General features: G+C 43.5%; 1 protein-coding gene across 2 annotated transcripts in view; it reads right to left on the minus strand.

The window, feature by feature from the left end:
• Positions 1-22,878, minus strand: part of prkg1a (protein kinase cGMP-dependent 1a) — a 144,581-nt gene that overhangs the window by 29,723 nt on the left and 91,980 nt on the right. For both annotated transcript variants that reach the window (XM_060925881.1, XM_060925879.1), the window contains exon 5: positions 20,586-20,649. In XM_060925881.1, the coding sequence (XP_060781864.1) occupies positions 20,586-20,649 (64 nt within the window). The remainder of the gene's footprint in view (positions 1-20,585; positions 20,650-22,878) is intronic.

Here is a 22,878-nt window from a genome sequence, read left to right on the forward strand (position 1 = left end):
AAAAAAACAGTGGTAGTTTAGGTGCTGCAAAAGGGACTTTTTGAAAATATTCATGGCTATGTTGATATTACTACTGCTGCAGGAGTGAATACCATTTGCATGAATAACACAACAGAACTAATTTGAGCCTCTATGTGAATATGTGAAGCATGATCAGTGTTATTAGTTCTGGTGATTCAGTTTTGAATGGTCAATGCATGATTTCCACAGCCACCTACAGAAGAAGTGTAGACAAAAAAAGCCACTGAAACACTACTCCTAATTCCCCCTCACACCATATCACCTAGACTCTAAGCCCTGACATGCTGCCATAAGGAGAAAGCACTTTTTTTTGGACTCATGCCCTCCTGCTATTCTGTGTGCCATCACTGTCCTCTAGACAGATGTAATGAGAGATATAAAGGTGCACAGACAGCACCGACGAAACAGTACTCCCAATCTGACTGAAGCCAAAAATCTCCCTATGTGACCTAGAACATGACCTTTAAGGCACCATAAATTTCAATTTAATAGTCCATAAATCTGAAGAAAGAATGTTTAACACAACTAGCAGAATATATGATCAGTGTGTTGTATTCTGCAAATCAGATTGCATGTTTGGTCTTAAGTAATAGTTCTATATCACCTAAAAAAGTCTTCTGTTCACTGAAGTGAATGAAAAAATGCCAAATGCAGTATTTTGTGTTATCCAAATTCTCATACCAATGCATTTTGAAGTATATATCTGTACTATCTATTCTCCCTCAGGTAAAAATAGTCTAAACTGAATTTATATCTTATAAATACATAAATGTAGCTACAAACAACATGTGTGAATGACATTATAACAATAACAGGCTCTTTGCAGATAGAGGTCACATGCTTGAATCCTACATAACAGTGCCATACTGGAGAGCATACATGGAGACCTAATCACAGCACAGAAACAGCTTTGGTTAAAGTAGTAAACGACCTACTGTTGGCGTCTGATCAGGGCTGTGTCTCACTGCTTGTGTTGCTTGACCTTAGTGCAGCATTTGATACCATTGATCATTCCATTCTTCTGGATAGACTAGAAAATGTTGTGGGAGTTAAGGGAACGGCCCTCTCCTGGCTCAGCTCTTATTTAACTGATCGCTATCAGTATGTTGATATAAATGGTGATATTTCTAGACGTACTGAGGTAAAGTTTGGTGTTTCACAAGGGTCTGTCTTGGGTCCACTGCTTTTTTCTCTATATATGTTACCTCTGGGTGATATTATTCGTAAACATTGTATTAGTTTCCACTGTTATGCTGATGACACACAGTTGTATGTTTCTGCAAAACCTGATGAAAGACACCAGCTTAATAGAATTGAGGAATGTGTAAATGACATTAGACACTGGATCCTTATTAATTTCCTTCTGCTTAACTCTGACAAGACTGAAGTACTTGTACTAGGACCACATACAGCTAGAGGTAAGTTTTCTGATTACACAGTGACTCTGGATGGCCTTTCTGTTTTTTCACGTGCAGCAGTAAAAGACCTCGGGGTAATTATTGACCCCAGTCTTTCATTCGAAACTCACATTGATAACATTACCCGGATAGCTTTCTTTCATCTCAGAAATATTGCTAAGATAAGAAATTTAATGTCACTACATGACGCGGAAAAACTAGTTCATGCTTTCGTTACCTCCAGGTTGGATTACTATAATGCCTTACTGTCTGGATGTTCCAATAAGTGCATAAATTAAAGCCGCAAGCGGCCTCGACGGGCCCTCGCGCCAGCGGCCAAGGGGGGCGGGGGCATGCGTCCCTGCGAAAAACCTTCCACAGCTTCTGCGGCAAGAGACACTACTCCCACAATGGCGACAAAGCACAGAATTGGACACATGGCAACAATAGGGTCTCGCACTTCGTGCGTTGTTGACCATGGCAAGCGCCTCAATAAGGGTCTTGAAAAGAGTTTGCTTGCCAAGATTGACAAATCAGAAGCTGCAATATCATTTTTGCCATAATCAGCACCCCCAGGGGCGAAAGTGCACAAAATTTGGCGTATATGTCAGGTGAGCTATGAAGAGTTTGCGTATGAAGTTTGATGACAATTGAGTAAATAGAAGATGAGATATAGATTTTTGAAGAATAATTTTTTTGGTTTTCCCATGTCAGTAGGTGGCGCTATGCTGTACATGAGCGATTATGAGTTGGAAAAATAAGTGTCTACAACAGCAACGTACAATCACAAGGTAGTGGTGTGAAGGAAAAGCATTATGGAATTATTTACCAAAAACCCATTTTGGAGCAATTGCGTGGGCCAAAAACAGCGCCCCCCATGGACCAAAATTCCCAAAATGTGGTACACATGACATGGGAGGTAGTAAGAGGGTGGCCGTGAAGTTTGACCAAATTTGAGGAAAGACTGGATTTTTTGCCCAAAAATAGCGCCCCCAGTGGCGAAACATCACAGAAATTGGGTCACATGTCCGAAGCCCAATGAATGATTGGCGTGTGAAGTATGAGCAGTGTTGAGCAATTAGAAGATTTGTTATGAATTTTTAAGCATGTAAAATTCTGCATTGAAAAATGATTGACGTATAACTTCTGAACGGTTTACCCTACGTGAAACGTATTTAGCAACTTTTGTCAGCCATGTCTGTAGATGATGTGTATCAATTTTGGTGACATTCCTATGAACGGTCTAGGAGGAGTTGCGCCGTCTTCGTGGCCATGCATTTCGCACAAAAGTGAAATTACCTCACTTCCTGTAGGGCGTGGCTAATGCATTGGCATTACATTTTTGTCCGGCTTGGTGAGATACATATGCGTACCAAAGGGCATGCCACTACTACAAACTACCTGGCAACCAGGCACCTTAATGCGAGAGGCAAAAATCACAACACGTTAGGGGGCGCTATAGAGGCCCTGAGGCCCGCCTGGATCTGGGCTTCTGGTTCTCAGAAGCGGTGGCAGTCTAAGAAAAAGGAGCCAAATTTCGAGCGTTGTCGCCCATGGCAAGCGCCCCAATAAGGGTCTTGTAAAGAGTTTGCTTGCCAAGGTTGACAAATCAGAAGCTGCAATATCATTTCTGCCATAACCAGTACCCCCAGGGGCGAAAGTGCACAAAATTTGGCGTATATGTCAGGTGAGCTATGAAGAGTTTGCGTATGAAGTGTGATGAAAATTGAGTAAATAGAAGATGAGATCTAGATTTTTGAAGAATAAATTTTTTGGTTTTTCCCATGTCAGTAGGTGGCGCTATGCTGTACATGAGCGATTATGAGTTGGAAAAATAAGCGTCTACAACAGCAACGTACTATCACAAGGTAGTGGTGTGAAGGAAAAGCATTATGGAATTATTAACCAAAAACCCATTTTGGAGAAATTGCGTCGGCCAAAAACAGCGCCCCCCATGGACGAAAATTCCCAAAAAGTGGTATACATGACACGGGAGGTAGTAAGAGGGTGGCCGTGAAGTTTGACCAAATTTGAGGAAAGATTGGATTTTTTGCCCAAAAATAGCGCCCCCAGTGGCGAAATATCACAGAAATTGGGTACCATGTCAGAAGCCCAATGAGTGATTAGCGTGTGAAGTATGAGCAGTTTTGAGCAATTAGAAGATTTGTTATGAATTTTTTAGCATGTAAAATTTTGAAGTGAAAATTGATTGACGTATAACTTCTGAACGGTTTATCCTACGTGAAACGTATTTAGTAACTTTTGTCAGCCATGTCTGTAGATGATGTGTATCAATTCTGGTGACTTTCCTATGAACGGTCTAGGAGGAGTTGCGCCGTCTTCGTGGCCATGCATTTCGCACAAAAGTGAAATTACCTCACTTCCTGTTGGGCGTGGCTAATGCACTGGCATTACATTTTTGTCCGGCTTAGTGAGATACATATGCGTACCAAATGGCATGCCAGTACTACAAACTATATGGCAACCAGGCACCTTAATGCGGGAGGCCAAAATCACAACGACTTAGGGGGCGCTATAGAGGCCCTGAGCCCCGGCCAAGTTTGGGCTTTTGGTTCTGAGTAGCGGTGGCAATTCTCGGAAGTGGTGCCAAATTTCGTGCGTTTTCGCCCATGGCAAGCGCCCCGAAAATGGCCCAACAGCGGAGAAAAATAAAGAAGAAGAAGAAGAAGACGGAAGAATAATAATAGTGAACTCTTACAAGAACAATAGGGCCTTCGCCCATAGGGCTCGGGCCCTAACAAGCTCCAGTTAGTTCAAAATGCAGCAGCAAGAGTCCTTAATAGAACTAGAAAATATGACCACATCACCCCGTCTTATCCACACTGCATTGGCTCCCAATCAAATTTCGTATTGATTATAAAATACTACTATTGACCTTTAAAGCACTAAATGGTCTCGCACCACAGTACCTGAGTGAACTTCTGCTCCTCTATGACCCGCCATGCCTACTTAGATCAAAAGGTGCAGGCTATCTGCTGGTACCTCATATAGTGAAGGCTACATCGGGGGCAGAGCCTTTTCTTACAAAGCCCCACAGTTATGGAACAGCCTTCCAAGTAGTGTTTGGGAATCAGACACGGTCTCAGTGTTTAAGTCTAGGCTGAAAACATATCTGTTTAGTCAAGCCTTTTGTTAATGGTGTTTATGAGGTAAAGGAGTAGATCTGGAAGGTCCTCAGACATAGAGTGTTTTGGTAAACTGGGATGTATGGATGCTGTCAGTCCCCACTCGCTTGCTCACTCGAGTTTGTTGACGGTGTAGTGGCTGGCTGCTTTATGTCCCGGGGCTCCCTCATGCCTGTGTTACCTTCTGGCTCTCCCCTTTTAGTTATGCTGTCATAGTTAGTTGTCGGAGTCCCTGCTTGTACTCAGTGCAATATGTATACTGTTCCTACTTATTCAGGTGACATTGGGCATACCTAATAATCTGTGTTTTCTTTCCCTCTTTCTCTCCCCCCCCCCCAAATCTGTCCCTCTGAGTTACATGGAGTCAACAGGAAATCTTTTGGTGGAGAGGGTGGAGACCTCGACTGGCTATCGTAGCCTGCAGGGAATCGGCTGTCAGACATTCTGTCGCATGTCCCAGACCTGGTGAAATGTAACTGAATTGTCTTGGCCAGCCCTAAGGGTCCCATCTGCATCCCATCATTGCTGAGGAGTGTGCTCCCATCACCCAGTCAAGCATCCAGACAGAGCAGGTCATGATATTTTTTTAACCATATTAACATGCCATTGTTGTGTATTATGCCTGATGTCAAGACTCTCGTCTCTGCGAGCCTACCACACAGACTTAATACTTGTGTCATTTTTAGGGCATACCTAACAACCTGTGTTTTCTCCCCCCCCCCAATCTGTCCCTCTGAGTTACATGTCGGTCCTGGGATCGAGATGTTGACCTCTTCTGCCCCTCGGACCTGCTTGATCCATCCTGGTGCCCTGTGTCTGGTTGGAGTCTTATCGCATCGCTCCTGTGGAGGATGGCTCCTGTGGAGGATGGCCCCATGAGGACAGTTGAAAGTTACACCTGGAGGATGCTCTGGACTCTTACAGTAATGCTTTTATGGCTGAGGACTACAGTTGACTTGCTAACTTTAGGACTGCAGTTGTCATGAACAGTTTTGCACTCAAGTTTCCATCAGTTAAGAGTTACAACATCAACGAAACTGTCTTCATGTTAAAACTGTTAATGTTATAGTCATGCTGTCTGTTGTTGTCCAAATGAGGATGGGTTCCCTTTTGAGTCTGGTTCCTCTCGAGGTTTCTTCCTCATGTCATCTGAGGGAGTTTTTCCTTGCCACCGTCGCTGCAGGCTTGCTCATTGGGGATAGATTAGGGATAAAATTAGCTCATGTTTTAAGTCATTCAAATTCTGTAAAGCTGCTTTGCAACAATGTTTATTGTTAAAAGCGCTATACAAATGAACTTGACTTGACTTGACTGGAGAGCAAACTTTCAGGTAAACCGAACCCTTGTCAAGGTCAAGCACAAAAGTTTCAGCAGTTTATAGTGCTTAATATCTTTCCTTTTCTAGAAGAATTGTCAACGTAGCTTTCTAAGTTTAGTTTCAGCTCATTTTTACAGGAAAAAATTATTTTATCACAAAGGCAATGACTTTTAATGGATAGCATTTGGATCTTCGTAGCCAAACAACATGGTGACTTTAAAAGGTATGCACACCAAAAAAAAACCTTGTAAAAGCACTTATTTTGATTCAAACAGCTCAAACAGCTCCATAATAAAAAAATTCAAGGTATGTAGTTGTTTTTGTAAGGTTTGGTTACATCTTGAAGATGTAAACGTCTTGAACATCTTGAAGATGTATTACCGTAATGATAATATGAAGCTCAGCTTCCCTCCTCCCCTCAGCTCTTTCCACCTTATCAGCTGTGTGTATATATGTGACAGATAAAGGCTTCTAATTCTAAAAATCTAATCAGTAATTTTCTGTAGCTATGTGATTTTGTATAGGTAATTGTATGGGGCCGAGTAAAATTAAGGATTAATTTCACAAGTGATTTCGAAGTTTTGAAAATTGCCCAAGTCGCAAAGCAATGAGGGCAATTTCAAAACTTTGAAATCACAAGTGAAATTGATCCTTAATTTTACGAGGAACCATACGATTACTTGTTTATAATATATAGGGCCAAATTCATACTTCGGAAGCCATTCAAGTTCACAACATTTGTCATTCATGTTTTCTGAAACAATCAGGGTGCAAGACTTTCTTGCACATTTGAATCAGTTTCTAAAGCGTCTTTCATCATGACACAAAAAAACTGCGATAGCACCTTGCCTAACTCACAGCATTCATATGCCACTAGAGAGTTGTTTATTTGTCTTTCTGCGGCCCATTTCTTAAACACAGAAAGCCAAAAATCAATACTTTTTTGGTATTTTCATTTTCGCTTGCAGCTTTCAATTGGTTTATCATTTCTTCGTCGAATATAGCGAAATGCGGCATTGCTGAGTCAGCAGAGTTAGCCATTTTGTTGACAAAATTTGCAAATTTTTGTAACCGTAACCAAGCAATGAACTAGCCAACAGCATTTCAGAAATACGGCCCCGTGCTAAGGAAAAAAGCCCTCCTTGATTGACCAATCAGAATTGAGTAATTTGGCCCTATGTATACTGGCAACAAAATAGATGAACTTAATTTGAACTTAACATGAATTTAAACTTTTAAGAAGTTTAAATATCACTTGGCGAGATAACACATACACAGTCCTGACACAGATACTAATAAACAATCCCACTGTCATAGCAATGCAATTCTTTCCATCCAAAAATATCGCTTTTCTCAGTGAATAAAAACAAACAAAAGCATGTTACATAAAATGCTCAATGAGCCGTCAGTGCACTGTAATAAGTATGTGTTATCATCATGGTAAATTGTTTATTTATATCTTCAAGATGTAGTCAAACCTTACAAAAACAACTAGAAAACTACATTGGCAACTATTCAAGAAAAGGAAAGAAATTAAGCGCTATAAACTGCTGAAACTTTTGTGCTTGACCTTGTTAAGGGTTCTGTTTACCTGAAAGCTTGCTCTTCAGTATGGCATTGTTATGTAGTATCCAATCATGTGACCTCTAGCTGCAAAGAGTCTATTTATAGAGGTTTTCGACCCACGTGACCGTTGCCATGTCGACAAGTAGATGGCGCCATTTTGGCGGTCACAACAATGGCGACTCCCGCTAGATCTGTATACCTGTATATCTGTATCCCACATGATCCGTATACCTATGTCGTTAAAAACCCATCGCCATACACAGGTATTGATCTGAAAGCGTATAAGAGTTTGGATCCCTACAAATATTTTGTGTCAGGCTGGGTAACATGCCTACATCAGTGGGTCGTCCCTGGAGCCGGTGGTCGCCATCTTATTACAGCTAAGGTTTGTTCACATTTTCATTTACTTTCGGTCCTCAGAATAAACAAAATGTTATTAAATGTCACTGAAATAACTTCTTAGTCTGTTGAGACATGGCCCGTTATAAATTTGCTGTTACCAGGCAATGACCAAGAACTGTATTATTAGGGTCGGTGTCTGTGTTGTAGCAGTGCACTAGCAACTAGCTGTTAGCACTAGCTAATGTCAACAACATAGCTGGTATGTTACTGTAGCAATGTTTACGTTCAGTCATTTGGATGACTGTTAAAACCTTTCAGTCTCAAGTTTTTCCTTTACTGTATTTACTAGTTTACTGAGCTAGCACGCTCGGGCAAGCTGGGAGCTAGCGTGCTCCGGCGCGCGCTAGTTCCCGGCCTGCCCGAGCGTGCTAGTTCCCGGCCTGCCCGAGCGCGCTAGTTCCCGGCCTGCCCGAGCGTGCTAGTTCCCGGCCTGCCCGAGCGCGCTAGCTCCTGGCTTGCCCGAGCGCGCTAGCTCCCGGCTTGCCCGAGCGCGCTAGCTCAGTAAACTAGTAAATACAGTAAAGGAAAAACTTGAGACTGAAAGGTTTTAACAGTCATCCAAATGACTGAACGTAAACATTGCTACAGTAACATACTAGCTATGTTGTTGACATTAGCTAGCTTGACCTTCAAAATGGCGGACACCGGGGCGTCACGTGACCCTGTGACGTCAGGTGAAAAACCTCTATAAGGAGAAAATGCTGATATTCTGATACAGCATTCTGAACTCTAACAACACGGCTGCCTCCTTCTGACACCATTGCACTGAGTTTTAGATAAAATTTGGCGCTCTTTCCGGATACATATTCAAAAAATAGCTACAGTGCTCAGCGTAAATGAGTCCACCCCCTTTGAAAAGTAACATTTTAAACAATATCTCAATGAACACAAACAATTTCTAAAATGTTGACAAGACAAAGTTTAATATAACATCTGTTTAACTTATAACGTGAAAGTAAGGTTAATAATATAACTTAGATTACACATTTTTTCAGTTTTACTCAAATTAGGGTGGTGCAAAAGTGAGTACACCCCACAACAAAAACTACTACATCTAGTACTTTGTATGGCCTCCATGATTTTTAATGACAGCACCAAGTCTTCTAGGCATGGAATGAACAAGTTGGCGATATTTTGCAACATCAATCTTTTTCCATTCTTCAACAATGACCTCTTTTAGTGACTGGATGCTGGATGGAGAGTGATGCTCAACTTGTCTCTTAAGAATTCCCCAAAGAAAATAATTTCTTTACATCACAAATGTGAAGGCTACAAGATCAGCAAAGCTTTACTTATCAGTCAGAATACTGTAGCAAAAGTGGTACAAAAATTTAAGAAAGATGGAACTGCAACCATCTCACAGAGACGTCCAGGTCGTCCACGGAAGTTAACACCTCGACAGGAGCATCTTCTGATGAGAAGGGTTGAAGAAAATCGGCATGCAAGTTCACTGCAGTTATCTAAAGAAGTAGAAAGCCAAACTGGGGTGACTATTTCCCGTGACACAATACAGCGTACACTGAAGAGGAATGGCATGCATGGATGCCGTCCACGAAAGAAGCCTCTCCTAAAGCCCAGGCACAAAAAAGCCCGCCTAGAGTTTGCCAGGGCCCATGCTGACAAAGATGAAGACTACTGGGACTCTATACTCTGAAGTGATGAGACCAAGATAAATGTTTTTGGAACTGATGGCTTCAAAACTGTATAGCATCGCAAAGGTGAGGAATACAAAGAAAAATGCATGGTGCCTACAGTGAAACATGGTGGTGGCAGTGTCCTTATGTGGGGCTGCATGAGTGCTGCTGTTGTCAGGGAACTGCATTTCATTTATGGCATCATGAATTCACAGATGTATTGCTCTATACTGAAAAAGAAGATGCTACCGTACCATCACTCCATGCCCTTGGTCGTTGTGCACTTTTCCAACATGACTAAACACACATCTAAGGCCACTGTTGGATTTCTGAAGAAGAACAGGGTGAAAGTGATTCAGTGGCCAAGTATGTCTCCTGATCTGAACCCAATTGAACACCTATGGGGAATTCTGAAGAGACAAGTTGAGCATCACTCTCCATCCAGCATCCAGTCACTAAAAGAGGTCATTGTTGAAGAATGGAAAAAGATTGATGTTGCAAAATGTCGCCAACTTGTTCATTCCATGCCTAGAAGACTTGGTGCTGTCATTAAAAATCATAGAGGCCATACAAAGTACCAGATGTAGTAGTTTTTGTTGTGGGGTGTGCTCATTTTTGCACCACCCTAATTTGAGTAAAACTGAAAAAATGTGTAATCTAAGTTATATTATTAACCTTACTTTCACATTATAAGTTTAACAGATGTTATATTAAACTTTGTCTTGTCAACATTTTGGAAATTGTTTGTGTTCATTGAGATACTGTTTAAAATGTTACTTTTCAAAGGGGGTGCACTCATTTACTCTGAGCTCTGTATGTGTAAAAATCATGCCCTTTCTGGTTTAAAACTTTTTCCAAATAAGTATGCTAATACACAGACTTCTGAAATGGATTGACATCTATATAATTCTATACATCTATCATCCTATATATAGTATTTTCCATACCACATATTTAACAACTTAAAGGTGATAAAGTTGACACAGTTCCGTGAGGCCTCCATGAAATGTTGGTGACAGGCTTAGGTCAAAATACCACAAGAATAAAGCACAATAGCTCCCTTCTCACCCTGTCTAAACAGCCCTGTTCAAAATGACCGATCTGAGTGCCTGTTCCTTCAAATGATAATGAGCCACTGGTCACTCCACCCCTCTCTTCCACTGGCCAATCAGGTAGCACTTTCCTAGTGAATATTCATTCACAAGGGCAGTTCTCAAGCCAAGAGTGGAGATACTCAGATGGGGAGTTTTCATAATTCTAATGAGCTCCCCTTCTGATATAGAAAAGGGAGCCAAATCTTAACAGCTTGTTGAAGAACATGTTTTCTGAAATAGGCAGTCCATAAGAAACTGACTGGGTTGTCTTATATTCGAGTTTATGGGTTGGTATGCACTCCAGATACAAAAACGTATGTGCATGAGCACTAAGAAAGTGTGTTTTTCATAATATGTCCCCTTTAAAAAAAACAAAAAACAAGAAAACAATGGTTGTAGTTTTGCAATGGTTTTCCAAAATCCAACTAAAAATATAATAGTCACAATTTATAATTATAGGTATGCAGAAAAGTTTTAAAACAAATATACATTTAAAAAAGCACCATCTACAAAATAAATAGTTGGATTTTTGTGAGGTAAATAGCTCCCATTTGGTTCTTATTTTCTGACTGGCTGTGAATGCAGTAGTGAAAATGCAACCTTCATGCAGGTCTGCTGTTACACAGATATGCTCTAAATCCAGAGCTTTAAATTTGCTTATTGCCAATAATCTGGAGTGTCATTAGGGTGGTTCCATGTTGGTCAACTAATGAACAATTCCAATCAGATTTTGTTATGTCATGACATACATAATAGGCAGAAAATGAAAAACAGGTGGCGATAGAGCGGAGAGATCAGTGTAGATGTTGAGGGGAAATTACTGCTATTCATTTCCTTTCATTCTCAAGTGGATTTCAGTGAGCTGAGGTTGGTTTAACAGCCTTGATTTCACATGACTGCTGCTGGAGTCTGCACTTTCTAATTCAGGAAGATTCAGCTCAATCGAATATGATACTGAGAATCTTTTTTTGTAATTTATAACAATAATCAAGTTATACTTTGAGAGAAAGAAATAGATAGTGTCATAAGGAGGAATGATTGTAAGAGGGGAATTTTCCCACTCCTCCCAGAGCCTAGTTACGCAAATCAAAAGTAAATTGAGTGCATAATGTTTACGTTTTTATTCAAGGTCAATTATTAACTGTATAGAATTTCATTCTTTACATAGCCTATTCATAACAATTGTTTTACAGACTGAGCCACACAATTAGTGGGAGAAGGAAAAAGACAAGAGGACATTTGGTACTCTTAGTAATTATGGAATGACAAGAGGAGATGACTCAACCATACATTAGCACTTTCAAATAACACCATTTTGCAATTACACAGTGAAGCTTTATCTACTATGATCCTCAGCACGTTATTTCTTATGCCTTACATCTTTGTTTATTAATTCAAGTGTGTATTCATCAAGTCCTAGATAATCAAGAAACAAGTTTGCTGATCCAAATAAAAAGTTTGTAGATCTTACAGACCAGGGCTTTTCAAATCGGTCCAGCCTCAAATGTCTTACCGTGCACTTCTCAAAGCAACTTCTAGCAAGGTGCAAGCCTCCTTCTAGACATTATGCAGAAAGCAAATACAATTCTGATTGTCTTAAGAGAGCTGAATATGCATAGTAGAAACACATCATACACCACACTTTGTCCTCAAATTACACAGCATAATGATGTGGCAGCGGGGGCGTGGCCAAGCATCAGTCTGTGAATGGAGAGCGGAGTCAGGGAAGGTAAGTGGTGGAATCACTGCACCTGATGGGAATTAACCTGAGTTTCTGTGTCTTCCCCAGTGACCATGCCCTATAAAGAGGAGAGGGAGAGCAGAGGAAGGGAGCTCTTCCCCAACCTGAACACTTGGGTGTGTGTGTATGAGCGAATGTGTAAAGCTGAAAAGCTGAAAATAAAAGAGTTTTTGATAACTCAGTTCTGGCCTGCCGTGCTTCTGTGCTCCACCCACCTGGTCAGATACAACAGTGGTGCCGAAACCCGGGACAGAGTGCAGAAGGGAACAGCCACATAGAGTCCTCCCCCTTCAAGGACCTGGTCCATGCCCTCGCCACAGCCCAACAGAGCCAGTACCAGGCACTGATCGCTCTCCAGAAGGAGCAGGAACAATGGTTCGAAGCCCTGGTGCTGGCGCAACAGTTAGATCGCCAGGCGTTCCGGCACCTGCTCGCGTCGGTGGAGTCCACGATCACCACCGCCGCGGACCCTGCCCACCTCACCCTAACGAAGCTGGGTCCACATGACGACCCCGAAGCCTTCCTTGCTCTTTTTGAGCAGGCAGCAGAGGCGTGGGGTTGGCCGGTGGAACAGTGCACGGCGCGCCTCCTCCCCCTGCTAACAGGGGCTGGTCTACGAGGACCTCCACAGGGCCATCCTCCAACGTGTGGGTCACACCCCGGAACAGAACAGCAACGGCAGCGTTTCCACGCGCTGCACCTGGAGGAGGTCGGCCGGCCCTTCGCGTTTGGCCAGCAACTCCGGGACACCTGCCGGCAGTGGCTGAGGGCCGACAACCGTGACGCCAAGAGAATCATCGATCTGGTGGTGCTAGAACAATTCGTCGCCGACTTCCGGAAAGAACAGTGGAGTGGGTCCAGTGCCCTCGCCCAGTGTCACTGGATCAGGCCATCAAGCTGGCGGAGGACCATATGACAGCCGTTCCGATGGCAGGACAGAGTATCTCCCCTTCTCCCCTCTCTTCTCTCTCTCCCTCGCCCTCTGTTCCTTGTCCTCACCCCATTCCCCCACCGCGGAGGTGGGGGCTGGCTCCACCCCAGCCAGCCTGCCGCACCCGCGTTGCCCTACAGTTTCCTACTTCCTTGTCTGTGTCTTCCTTCCCCCACAGGTGAGTGATCTCCAGAAGACCGGTGCAGGGAGAAAGCCGGGGCCAGTATGCTGGCCCTGTGGGAAACCAGGGCATCTCCAGCATCAGTGCTCGGGGATGGAGGTGGGCGCGGTGGTCCGGATCCCTGACGCACCAGGGACCGCCCTCGATCGAGCCGGAGCTTATCGCATACCGGTGAGTATCTAAGGGGATATGTATCAGCCTTTGGTGGACTCCGGCTGTAATCAGACCTCAATCCACCAAAGCCTGGTGCAAGACGAGGCATTGGGAAAAGCACAATTGGTGAAGGTGTTGTGTGTGCACAGGGATGTTCACAACTACCCTTTAGTGTCAGTCCACATTCTATTTCGAGGGGAAAATTTAGAGTAAAGGCAGCGATTAATCCTCGCCTTACCCACTCGATAATTCTGGGGACTGATGGGCCGGGATTTCAGGAATTAATGACGCATTTAGTGAAGAGTGCGGCCTGCCATAGTTCAGCGGGGGGGGAGGTCCCGGAGTGGCATTGGTGGGAGCAGCTGTCATAGAGCCATCTACGTCATCACCGCGTCAGAGTGAGGAGCAGCATGCTCCTCCTCCCGCTCTCGGGGATTCCCTCGCGGATTTCCCGTTAGAGCAGTCGCGAGATGAGACTCTGTGGCATGCGTTTGACCAAGTGAGAGTAATCGATGGTCAAACTCTCCAGCCAAACGCCACCCCGTCCTTCCCCTATTTTTCCATTATTAAGGATATATGTTATACCGAGTGATGCAGGACACTCAGACTAAGGAACAAATAACACAGCTTTTAATCCCAAAGAGCCACAGGGAATTTATATTCCCGGCGGCTCACTTTAATCCCATGGCCGGACACTTGGGGCAGGATAAGACACTAGCCCGAATAATGGCCCAGTTCTCTTGGCCAGGGATTCGCGGCGATGTCCGTAGGTGGTGTACGGCGTGCCGCAAATGCCAGTTAGTAAATCCTGCGACCATTCCAAAAGCGCCTTTGTGCCCTCTGCCATTAATCAAGAACCCGTTCGAAAGAATTGGGATGGAGCTCATCAGGCCATTAGATCGCTCAACACGAGGATATCGCTTTATTTTAGTTCTGGTGGACTATGCAACGCAATATCCGGAAGCAGTGCCTCTTCACAATATCTCAGCACATAGTATTGAAGAAGCACTCTTCCGCGTCATCTCCCGAGTTGGAATCCCCAAAGAGATTCTGACTGATCAAGGCACTACGTTTATGTCACAGACAGTGCACAAACTGTATGCGTTACTGGGAATTAAGCCTATCTGCACCAGCGTTTATCACCCACAAACGGATGGCTTAGTCGAACGGTTTAATTGCACCCTCAAAAACATAATTAGAAAATTTGTAAGCGAAGATGCATGCAACTGGGATAAATGGCTTGAGCCCCTGTTATTCGCAGTGCGAGAGGTCCCGCAAGCCTCCATGGGGTTCTCCCCGTTCTAATTATTATATGGGCGTAAGCTGCGTGGCATTCTGGATGTGCTACGGGAAAATTGGGAGGAGGGACCTTCAACCAGTAAAAACGAAATTCAATACATGATCGACCTGCGCGCCAAACTCCACACACTCACGCACCTAACCCAGGAGAATTTGCGGCAGGCCCAAGAACGTCAAGTCCGTCTGTACGACAGGGGCACGCGCCTTAGGGAATTCACACCAGGAGATAAAGTACTCGTGTTGTTGCCCACGTCAAGCTCCAAATTGATCGTCAGGTGGCAAGGACCATTTGAGGTCACACGGCGAGTCGGGGACATCGACTATGAGGTGAGGCGAATGGACAGGGGTGGGGCGTTACAGATTTACCACCTCAATCTACTAAAACTTTGGAACGAGGAGGTCCCCGTGGCATTGGTGTCTGGGTCTGTAGAAGGCGGAGCTGGGGCCAGAGGTTCAAAAAAGAAAATTGACATCACCACCACTCCAGTCCCCTGTGGAGACCACCTCTCCCCGACCCAGCTCACGGAGGTTGCCCAGTTGCAGAGAGAATTTTCTGACATGTTCTCGCCCCTGCCCGGCCGCACCCACCTCATAGAACACCACATTGAGATGCCCCCGGGGGTAGTAGTGTGCAGCCACCCTTATAGACTGCCCGAACACAAAAAAAAGGTGGTTCGGGAAGAACTCGAGGCCATGCTCGAAATAGGCATCGTCGAGGAGTCCCACAGTGACTGGAGCAGCCCGGTGGTCTTGGTTCCCAAGGCCAACGGGTCGGTTCGGTTCTACGTGGACTATAGAAAAGTCAATGCGGTGTCTAAATTTGACGCGTACCCAATGCCTCGTATTGACGAGTTGCTCGATCGACTAGGCACAGCTCGGTTTTATTCGACACTGGATTTGACAAAGGGATATTGGCAGATCCCCTTGACTCCGCTATCCTGAGAGAAAACAGCCTTTTCCACACCATTTGGCTTACACCGATTTGTCACTCTTCCTTTTGGGCTGTTTGGGGTGTCCACTATGTTCCAGCAGCTTATGGATAGGGTCCTCTGCCCCCATACCACCTACGCGGCCACCTACTTGGATGATATTATTATTTACAGTAATGACTGGCCGCGGCACTTAGAACACCTAAGGGCTGTCCTTAGGTCACTGAGGCGAGCAGGTCTCACAGCCAACCCGAAGAAGTGTGCAATTGGGCAGGTGGAAGTACGGTATCTGGGTTTCCACTTGGGCAATGGGCAGGTGCGTCCCCAAATTAATAAGACAGCAGCGATTGCGGCCTGCCCGAGGCCCAAGACCAAAAAGGGGGTGAGACAGTTCCTGGGGCTGGCTGGCTACTATCGTAGGTTTATACCTACTTATTCGGACGTCACCAGCCCGCTGACTGATCTCACTAAAAAGGGAGCACCAGATCCGGTCCAGTGGACGGAGCAATGCCAGCAGGCTTTCTCGGAGGTAAAGGCTGCACTGTGTGGGGGGCCACTGTTACACTCCCCTGACTTTTCTCTCCCCTTTATTTTGCAGACGGACGCATCAGACAGAGGGCTGGGGGCTGTTCTGTCCCAGGAGGTGGAGGGGGAGGAACGTCCAGTGCTGTACATCAGCCGGAAGCTGTCGGTGCGTGAGGGCAGGTACAGCACAATCGAAAAGGAATGCCTCGCTATCAAGTGGGCGGTCCTCGCCCTCCGCTACTACCTGCTGGGGCGCCCTTTCACCCTCTGTTCGGACCACGCACCTCTGCAGTGACTCCACCGCATGAAGGATGCCAATGCACGGATCACCCGTTGGTATCTGGCACTCCAGCCGTTTAAGTTCGAGGTGGTCCTCAGGCCGGGGGTGCAGATGGTCGTGGCGGATTTCCTCTCCCGTCAAGGGGGGGGGGGGGGGGGGGGAGTCAGCTACAGGCCGGACGACGCCCCAGCCTGAGTCGGGCGGTGGGGGTATGTGGCAGCGGGGGCGTGGCCAAGCGTCGGTCTGTGAATGGAGGGCGGAGTCAGGGAAGGTAAGTGGTGGAATCACTGCACCTGGTGGGAATTAACCTGTGTTTGTGTGTCTTCCCCAGTGACTGCGCCCTATAAAGAGGAGAGGGAGAGCAGAGGAAGGGAGCTCTTCCCCAACCTGAACACTTGGGTGTGTGTGTGTGAGCGAATGTGTAAAGCTGAAAATAAGAGTTTTTGAGAACTCAGTTCTGGCCTGCCGTGCTTCTGTGCTCCACCCACCTGGTCAGATACAACAAATGGTTACCTACCAATCACATCTAGACAAGGCCAACATTTATGATGTACCAAACTAGCAGAGCTTTGCTTTTCAGATAAAATAGCTAAAATTGTGGATAAGGCTATTCATATTTTCATTCTCACTTGTTCATTTTTAGAATAATTTTCTTTCCTGTGTTACTAAAACCAAGGATGTAATATAAACATCCCTTATTCAGGCATACAAAAGTGAAACAAATACAAAATTATTCATGTTTAATTCTATCTCATATTCCAAGGCAGATATACAGAGTTCTCCCAAAGTACTGGAGCACAGAAGTCTACATGTCCAAGAGCTTGTCCAAGCTCTTGACAAAACTAGCACTTAAAGACTAAATATGAAAATTATGCAGAAGTGCTTTTCAGCTTTTCACCTCCACAGACCCCCCCCCCCCCCCCCCCCCCCCCACACACACACACACACCCACACACACCAACAGGCCATTACAGCTTAGTGTTTGGGAGGAAAAAAATGTTGGAAAAAGAGAAGTAAAGAAGTAAGAAAGAGTTTTCCCACATGAATTGAAGTCGGCAATGAATGAAACCTGCCAGAATTAAAACAGATAGAGTATGTCCATAAAAATGCTAAATGCTAGTGAAATATTATGACTGAGGGCACTCAACAGCTGCTCACAGGCTACACAGTGAGATTGGAGGCAGTTACAAGACAATAATTGGATCCCATTCAGAATTGGAGTGACTTTTAGAATTTTTAACATGTATGTATTAATTTGCTACTTTTTGAAGGAACAGCTTGTATGCAGCCTGTGGACTCTATTTTCATGTCAGAGCAAGTGTACTTTGCTGGTTAATGCCAGAATTTTGGCTGACCGCAAGCCAATATTTTTCAAATGTGCACTCTGTTTTTGTTAGTGGTTAAACTATTACATTGCTATTACTAATCTTGGTCCTGTGTTTGTACAAAAATGATTGGGTTATGTCTTCCAAGTACCTGAGCACAAACTCCACAGAAATCCATTAAAAAATTAGCATGACTCTATTAGAACAACAACAGTATTAATGTTGTTGAGATACTAAGAGCATTATCAACTAATCTGCAATTCACAAGCACACTTTCACTATCTCTTTCATTAACTCACTTTAATGCTTTATGTTTACATCAACTCTCAAAAGATGATCCAATAATCTTGCATACTCCTAATGATATGGAACTGCAAGTGTATGAAATAGATTTTGCTGTTGCAGCCGATGTAAAGCTGATTATGTAGATAAAGCTGGGATGCAGGGCTTTAATTGCCTCAGATAACCAGCAAATTGATACAAAAGTATGCATTTTGCAGACAACGACATGCGTTTGCTTGTTATGCGATCAGGTATAATTAGTATCTAATGACTTCATAATTTTTAGTTCCACTGATTAAAAACCCTAAATAAGAATTTGGTGATTTGTTCTGGAAACAGACTTTTAAATATACAGTGTCTTGCAAAAATATTCATCCCCCTTTGTGTTTGTCCTGTTTTGTTGCATTGCAAGCTGGAATTAAAATGGATTTTTGGAGGGTTAACACCATTTGATTTACACAACATGCCTACAGCTTTAAAGGTGGAAATTGTTGTTTTATTGTGACACAAACAATAATTAAGATGAACAAACAGAAATCTGGAGTGTGCACAGGTATTCACCCCCTTTCGTATGAAACCCCTAAATAAGAGCTGGTCCAACCAATTCACTTCATAAGTCACATAATTAGTTGATAATCCACCTGTGTGCAATCAAAGTGTCACATGATCTGTCATATGATGTCTGTATAAATCAACCGGTTCTGGAAGGACCCTGATTCTGCAACACTACTAAGCAAGCAGCATGAAAACTAAGGAGCCTCCAAACAGGTCAGAGACAAAGTTGTGAAGAAGTATGGATCAGGGTTGGGTTATAAAAAATATCCTAAACTTTTAATATCTCCAGGAGCACCATTAAATGGAAAGAATATGTCACCACTACAAACCTGGCAAGAGAAGGCTGTCCACCAAAACTCACAGACCAGGCAAGGAGGGCATGAATCAAAGATGCAATAAAGACACCACAGATAACACTGAAGGAGCTGCAAAGATCTACAGTGGAGATGGGAGTATCTGTCCATAGGACCACTTTAAGCCATACACTCCACAGAGCAGCACTTTATGGAAGAGTGGCCAGAAAAAAGCCATTGCTTAAGAAAACATGTTTGGAGTTTGCCCAACAGCATGTGGCAGACTCCCCAAACACATGGAAGAAGACTCTCTGGTCAAATGAGACTAAAATTGATCTTTTTGGCCATCATGGGAAATGCCATATGTGGCACAAACCCAACACCCTGAGAACACCATTCCTACAGTGAAGCATGGTGGTGGCAGCATCATGCTGTGGGGGTATTTTTCATCTGCAGGGGCAGGAAAGCTGGTCAGGACTGAAGGAAAGATGGATGGCACTAAATACAGGGCAATTCTGGAGGAAAACCTGTTTGAGTCGGCTAGTGGTTCACATTCCAGCAGGACAATGACCCTAAACATACTGCTAAAGCTACACTGGAGTGGTTTAAAGGGAAACATTTAAATGTTTGGAATGGCCTAATCAAAGCCCAGACCTCAATCCAACTGAGAATCTGTGGCATAACTTGAAGATTGCTGTACACCAACGCAATCCATCTAACTTGAAGAAGTTGGAGCAGTTTTGCCTTGAGGAATGGGCAAAAATCCCAGTGGCTGGATATGCTAAACCAATAGAGATATACCCCAAGAGACTTGCAGCTGTAATTGCAGCAAAAGGTGGCTCTACAAAGTATTGTCTTTTTTTATGCACACTCCAGATTTATGGGTTTTTTTTCCATCTTAATTATTGTTTGTGTCACAATGAAACAACAATTTGCACCTTTAAAGTGGTAGGCATGTTGTGTAAATCAAATGGCGCTAACCCCCAAAAAATCCAAAAGAAAATCCTCTCTGCATTTATTACACTACTGCTAAAATATTAATGTAAAATCTAGAATACAGCCTATATGTCTTATAAGGAAATACACTTCTTCTACACTCAACTGTCTTCATTCCTGAGCAAATACTGTGCCAAACTCAAAATCTCTAAATAATAATGTAAATATATGTGGAATATAAAAGAGCAAATACTGATAAGATCCACTAAAATGTAATAGGAGTAGTTTTGAGTGGGATTGCAATTGCTGATAGTCTTGAGTTGACAGATAGTGTGTTTGATTTTGGCATAACATCTAAAGACAGACAATTCAGATGATAAAAGCCTTAAGGCATAAATTATCATAGTTTAGCATATACCATGTCTTAAGGTCAGTAAACCATATTTTAAACAAAATGTATCCATCAAAGTTGTCATTTTTGACCAGGTCTTTGAAACTACTGTATAAATGTGAACATTGTCATGAAAGTGTAATTCATAAACTTCTGCTCTGAAGGGTTAGCTACATAAATGTTTACCTCCTCAAGGACATCAGCCAGCTTGCTTAATATTTCTTCTGGAAGACTATGGAATGTTGGAACACTGCAAAAGAGAGGGTTTATAAAATTAATTTCATGGGAACATCGCAGTTATTTTATTATTATTATTAGCTGGGGATAAACATTATTTTAATCTTAATATGATGTCATTTTTTTCCAACAGCTATAACTCCCAATAGTTTTATACAGTATTTATTACATTCATGCCATTTGGACAGTAAAGGGTCTAAGTACTCAAGTTCAATATTTTGTAATTAACCTAGTAGAAAAGTTATTTACTCAAAGACGGGACTGTGCACTCAGCCAAAACTCTTAACTAATGAACACTCACATCACTACTACTGGCCAAACACTGGTAACTGATCATTTTAATGATATTTTAAGTTATTTTTAAAGGCTATGCATCATTATAGCACCTTATATGCATCCTTATATTCACCTTATTGCTGTTCAAAATGGTGAATCTGACTAATCAGAAACTACAGAACAAATCACAAGTAACTAACCTATTTTACAGACTTTCCCCAACATTCATTAACGCTATACAAAAAAACTGGTTGTTCTATATGGTACTGTTGATTGTTTCAGCACGTCCTGTCATTTTATTGTTTGCATAAAGAGTAAACATTATTTAAAAGCAAAGAAGCATACTGCAATTTTCAGTATATACATACATGCATAATTAAGAGTCATTCCACGAAATCGAGTCATATATGAGCTGACAGCCAATGAGGCGTGTAGTGCTGATTTGGCTATAAGCCATGCACGACTCAATTTTGTAGAATAATTGTTTTATTCTATCCACATTCACTGGATTTTTGGGGTTTTCTTCTTCTTCTTTTGTTTTTTTTGGCAGTTGGCAAACCAATTTAAAGGTGCATTATCACCACCAACTGGGTTGGAGTGTGGAACAGGAGATATGGGGGGGGTTGGGTATTCTTTTCATTATTTGAATGTATGAATGAATGGACCCTTTATTATCACTGTACCAGTGAAATTGACCATCAACCTGTCCTTACAGATGGGAACAGGACAGGAAGACAGGGATAAAAGAAAAAGAAACACAGTAGTAGCATGAGGAGAGATGAGGAAAAAAAAAGAACCCCCCCCCACTATGCTCCTGTCAGGAGTACAGTGTAGGAACATTTAAAAAACCTCCGCACACAAGCACACAATAGCACAAGCACACTTTAAAACACGGGACTTGAGGGGGGGAAAGGGGGGAAGGGAGGGGGCAATCAGGGGTGGGGGGTAAGAGGGGGAGGGGAGGAGGTAGAGGTAACCCAGCGCAAGCAAGCAGCCGTCCGCTCCTGCAGCCATGAGGGCGCTGGTCACGTACCCGCTTGTCACACTGGGGATGAAAACAGCGATCGCGGAAAGTTGGAAAAGGAATGCGAGGAATGCGAGAGTGTCTCCCAGCAGTGACCTTCCGGGGGAAATGTCTCAGCAACGGCCTTAACCGAGGCCGGTGCTGTCTCAGGGAGCCAAATGTCGATGAGATAGAAATTGTTTGGTCTTTCCAGATGCAGTCTTTGCACGTCCACACCGCTCGGCCATATCTGTCCATTCCGTCCGTTCTGTTCAAATTGGTCTCCGAAATACTTATTCCTTGCAAAGCCGAAAGCTTGTCCAAGATAACAACCATATTGTGGTTCAAGTTCTGAATAGCCACAGTCTGAGTGCCGACAGCTTTGCCCACCGCTTCAATCATATCGGGCAGTTTTGTGGGGCTTTGAACAGCTGTCACCGTTGTCTGATTTCCTCGATATGCCAGGGCCATGCCTAATCCAATCAGCAAAAGTCCTGTAATCATGGTTCCGAATAGGTAGATATCTTCAATGTCCTCCACAGAAAGAATCGCCAGGCACACGACCCGCCACCGCTCCCACGCGTCCATCGTGTAACCAGCTGCGAACGTTCCGGCAGGGCAGGCGGGTTCCCCCAAACCCAGACTTCTCGTCAAGAAAACTGTGTCAATTTTGTTAGGAGACCAGTTTATCAATTCCATGCTTTTTTTTTAAGTTTAGAAAGTAATGCGGGGAGAGTCTCTTCAAAAAGTACAGCAGACGAGACGAGACAAAGAAGCACAAGCAGGGAAAAAAAGGAGGGAGAGGGAGAGCAGAGAAAATGCGACCGCCTTCCGTGTTTCTTTTAAACATTTGATTACAATTTTTGGGGTTTTGTTTTTGAGTATAGTTTTTATTTCATCCTTGGTTGGTTCAGCAACACGCTCCACCATTTTGTTTTTCTCTACTCACGGAGCCGATATCCT

The sequence above is a fragment of the Neoarius graeffei genome, chromosome 7 (assembly GCF_027579695.1).
Source record: "Neoarius graeffei isolate fNeoGra1 chromosome 7, fNeoGra1.pri, whole genome shotgun sequence".
NCBI lineage: Eukaryota > Metazoa > Chordata > Actinopteri > Siluriformes > Ariidae > Neoarius > Neoarius graeffei.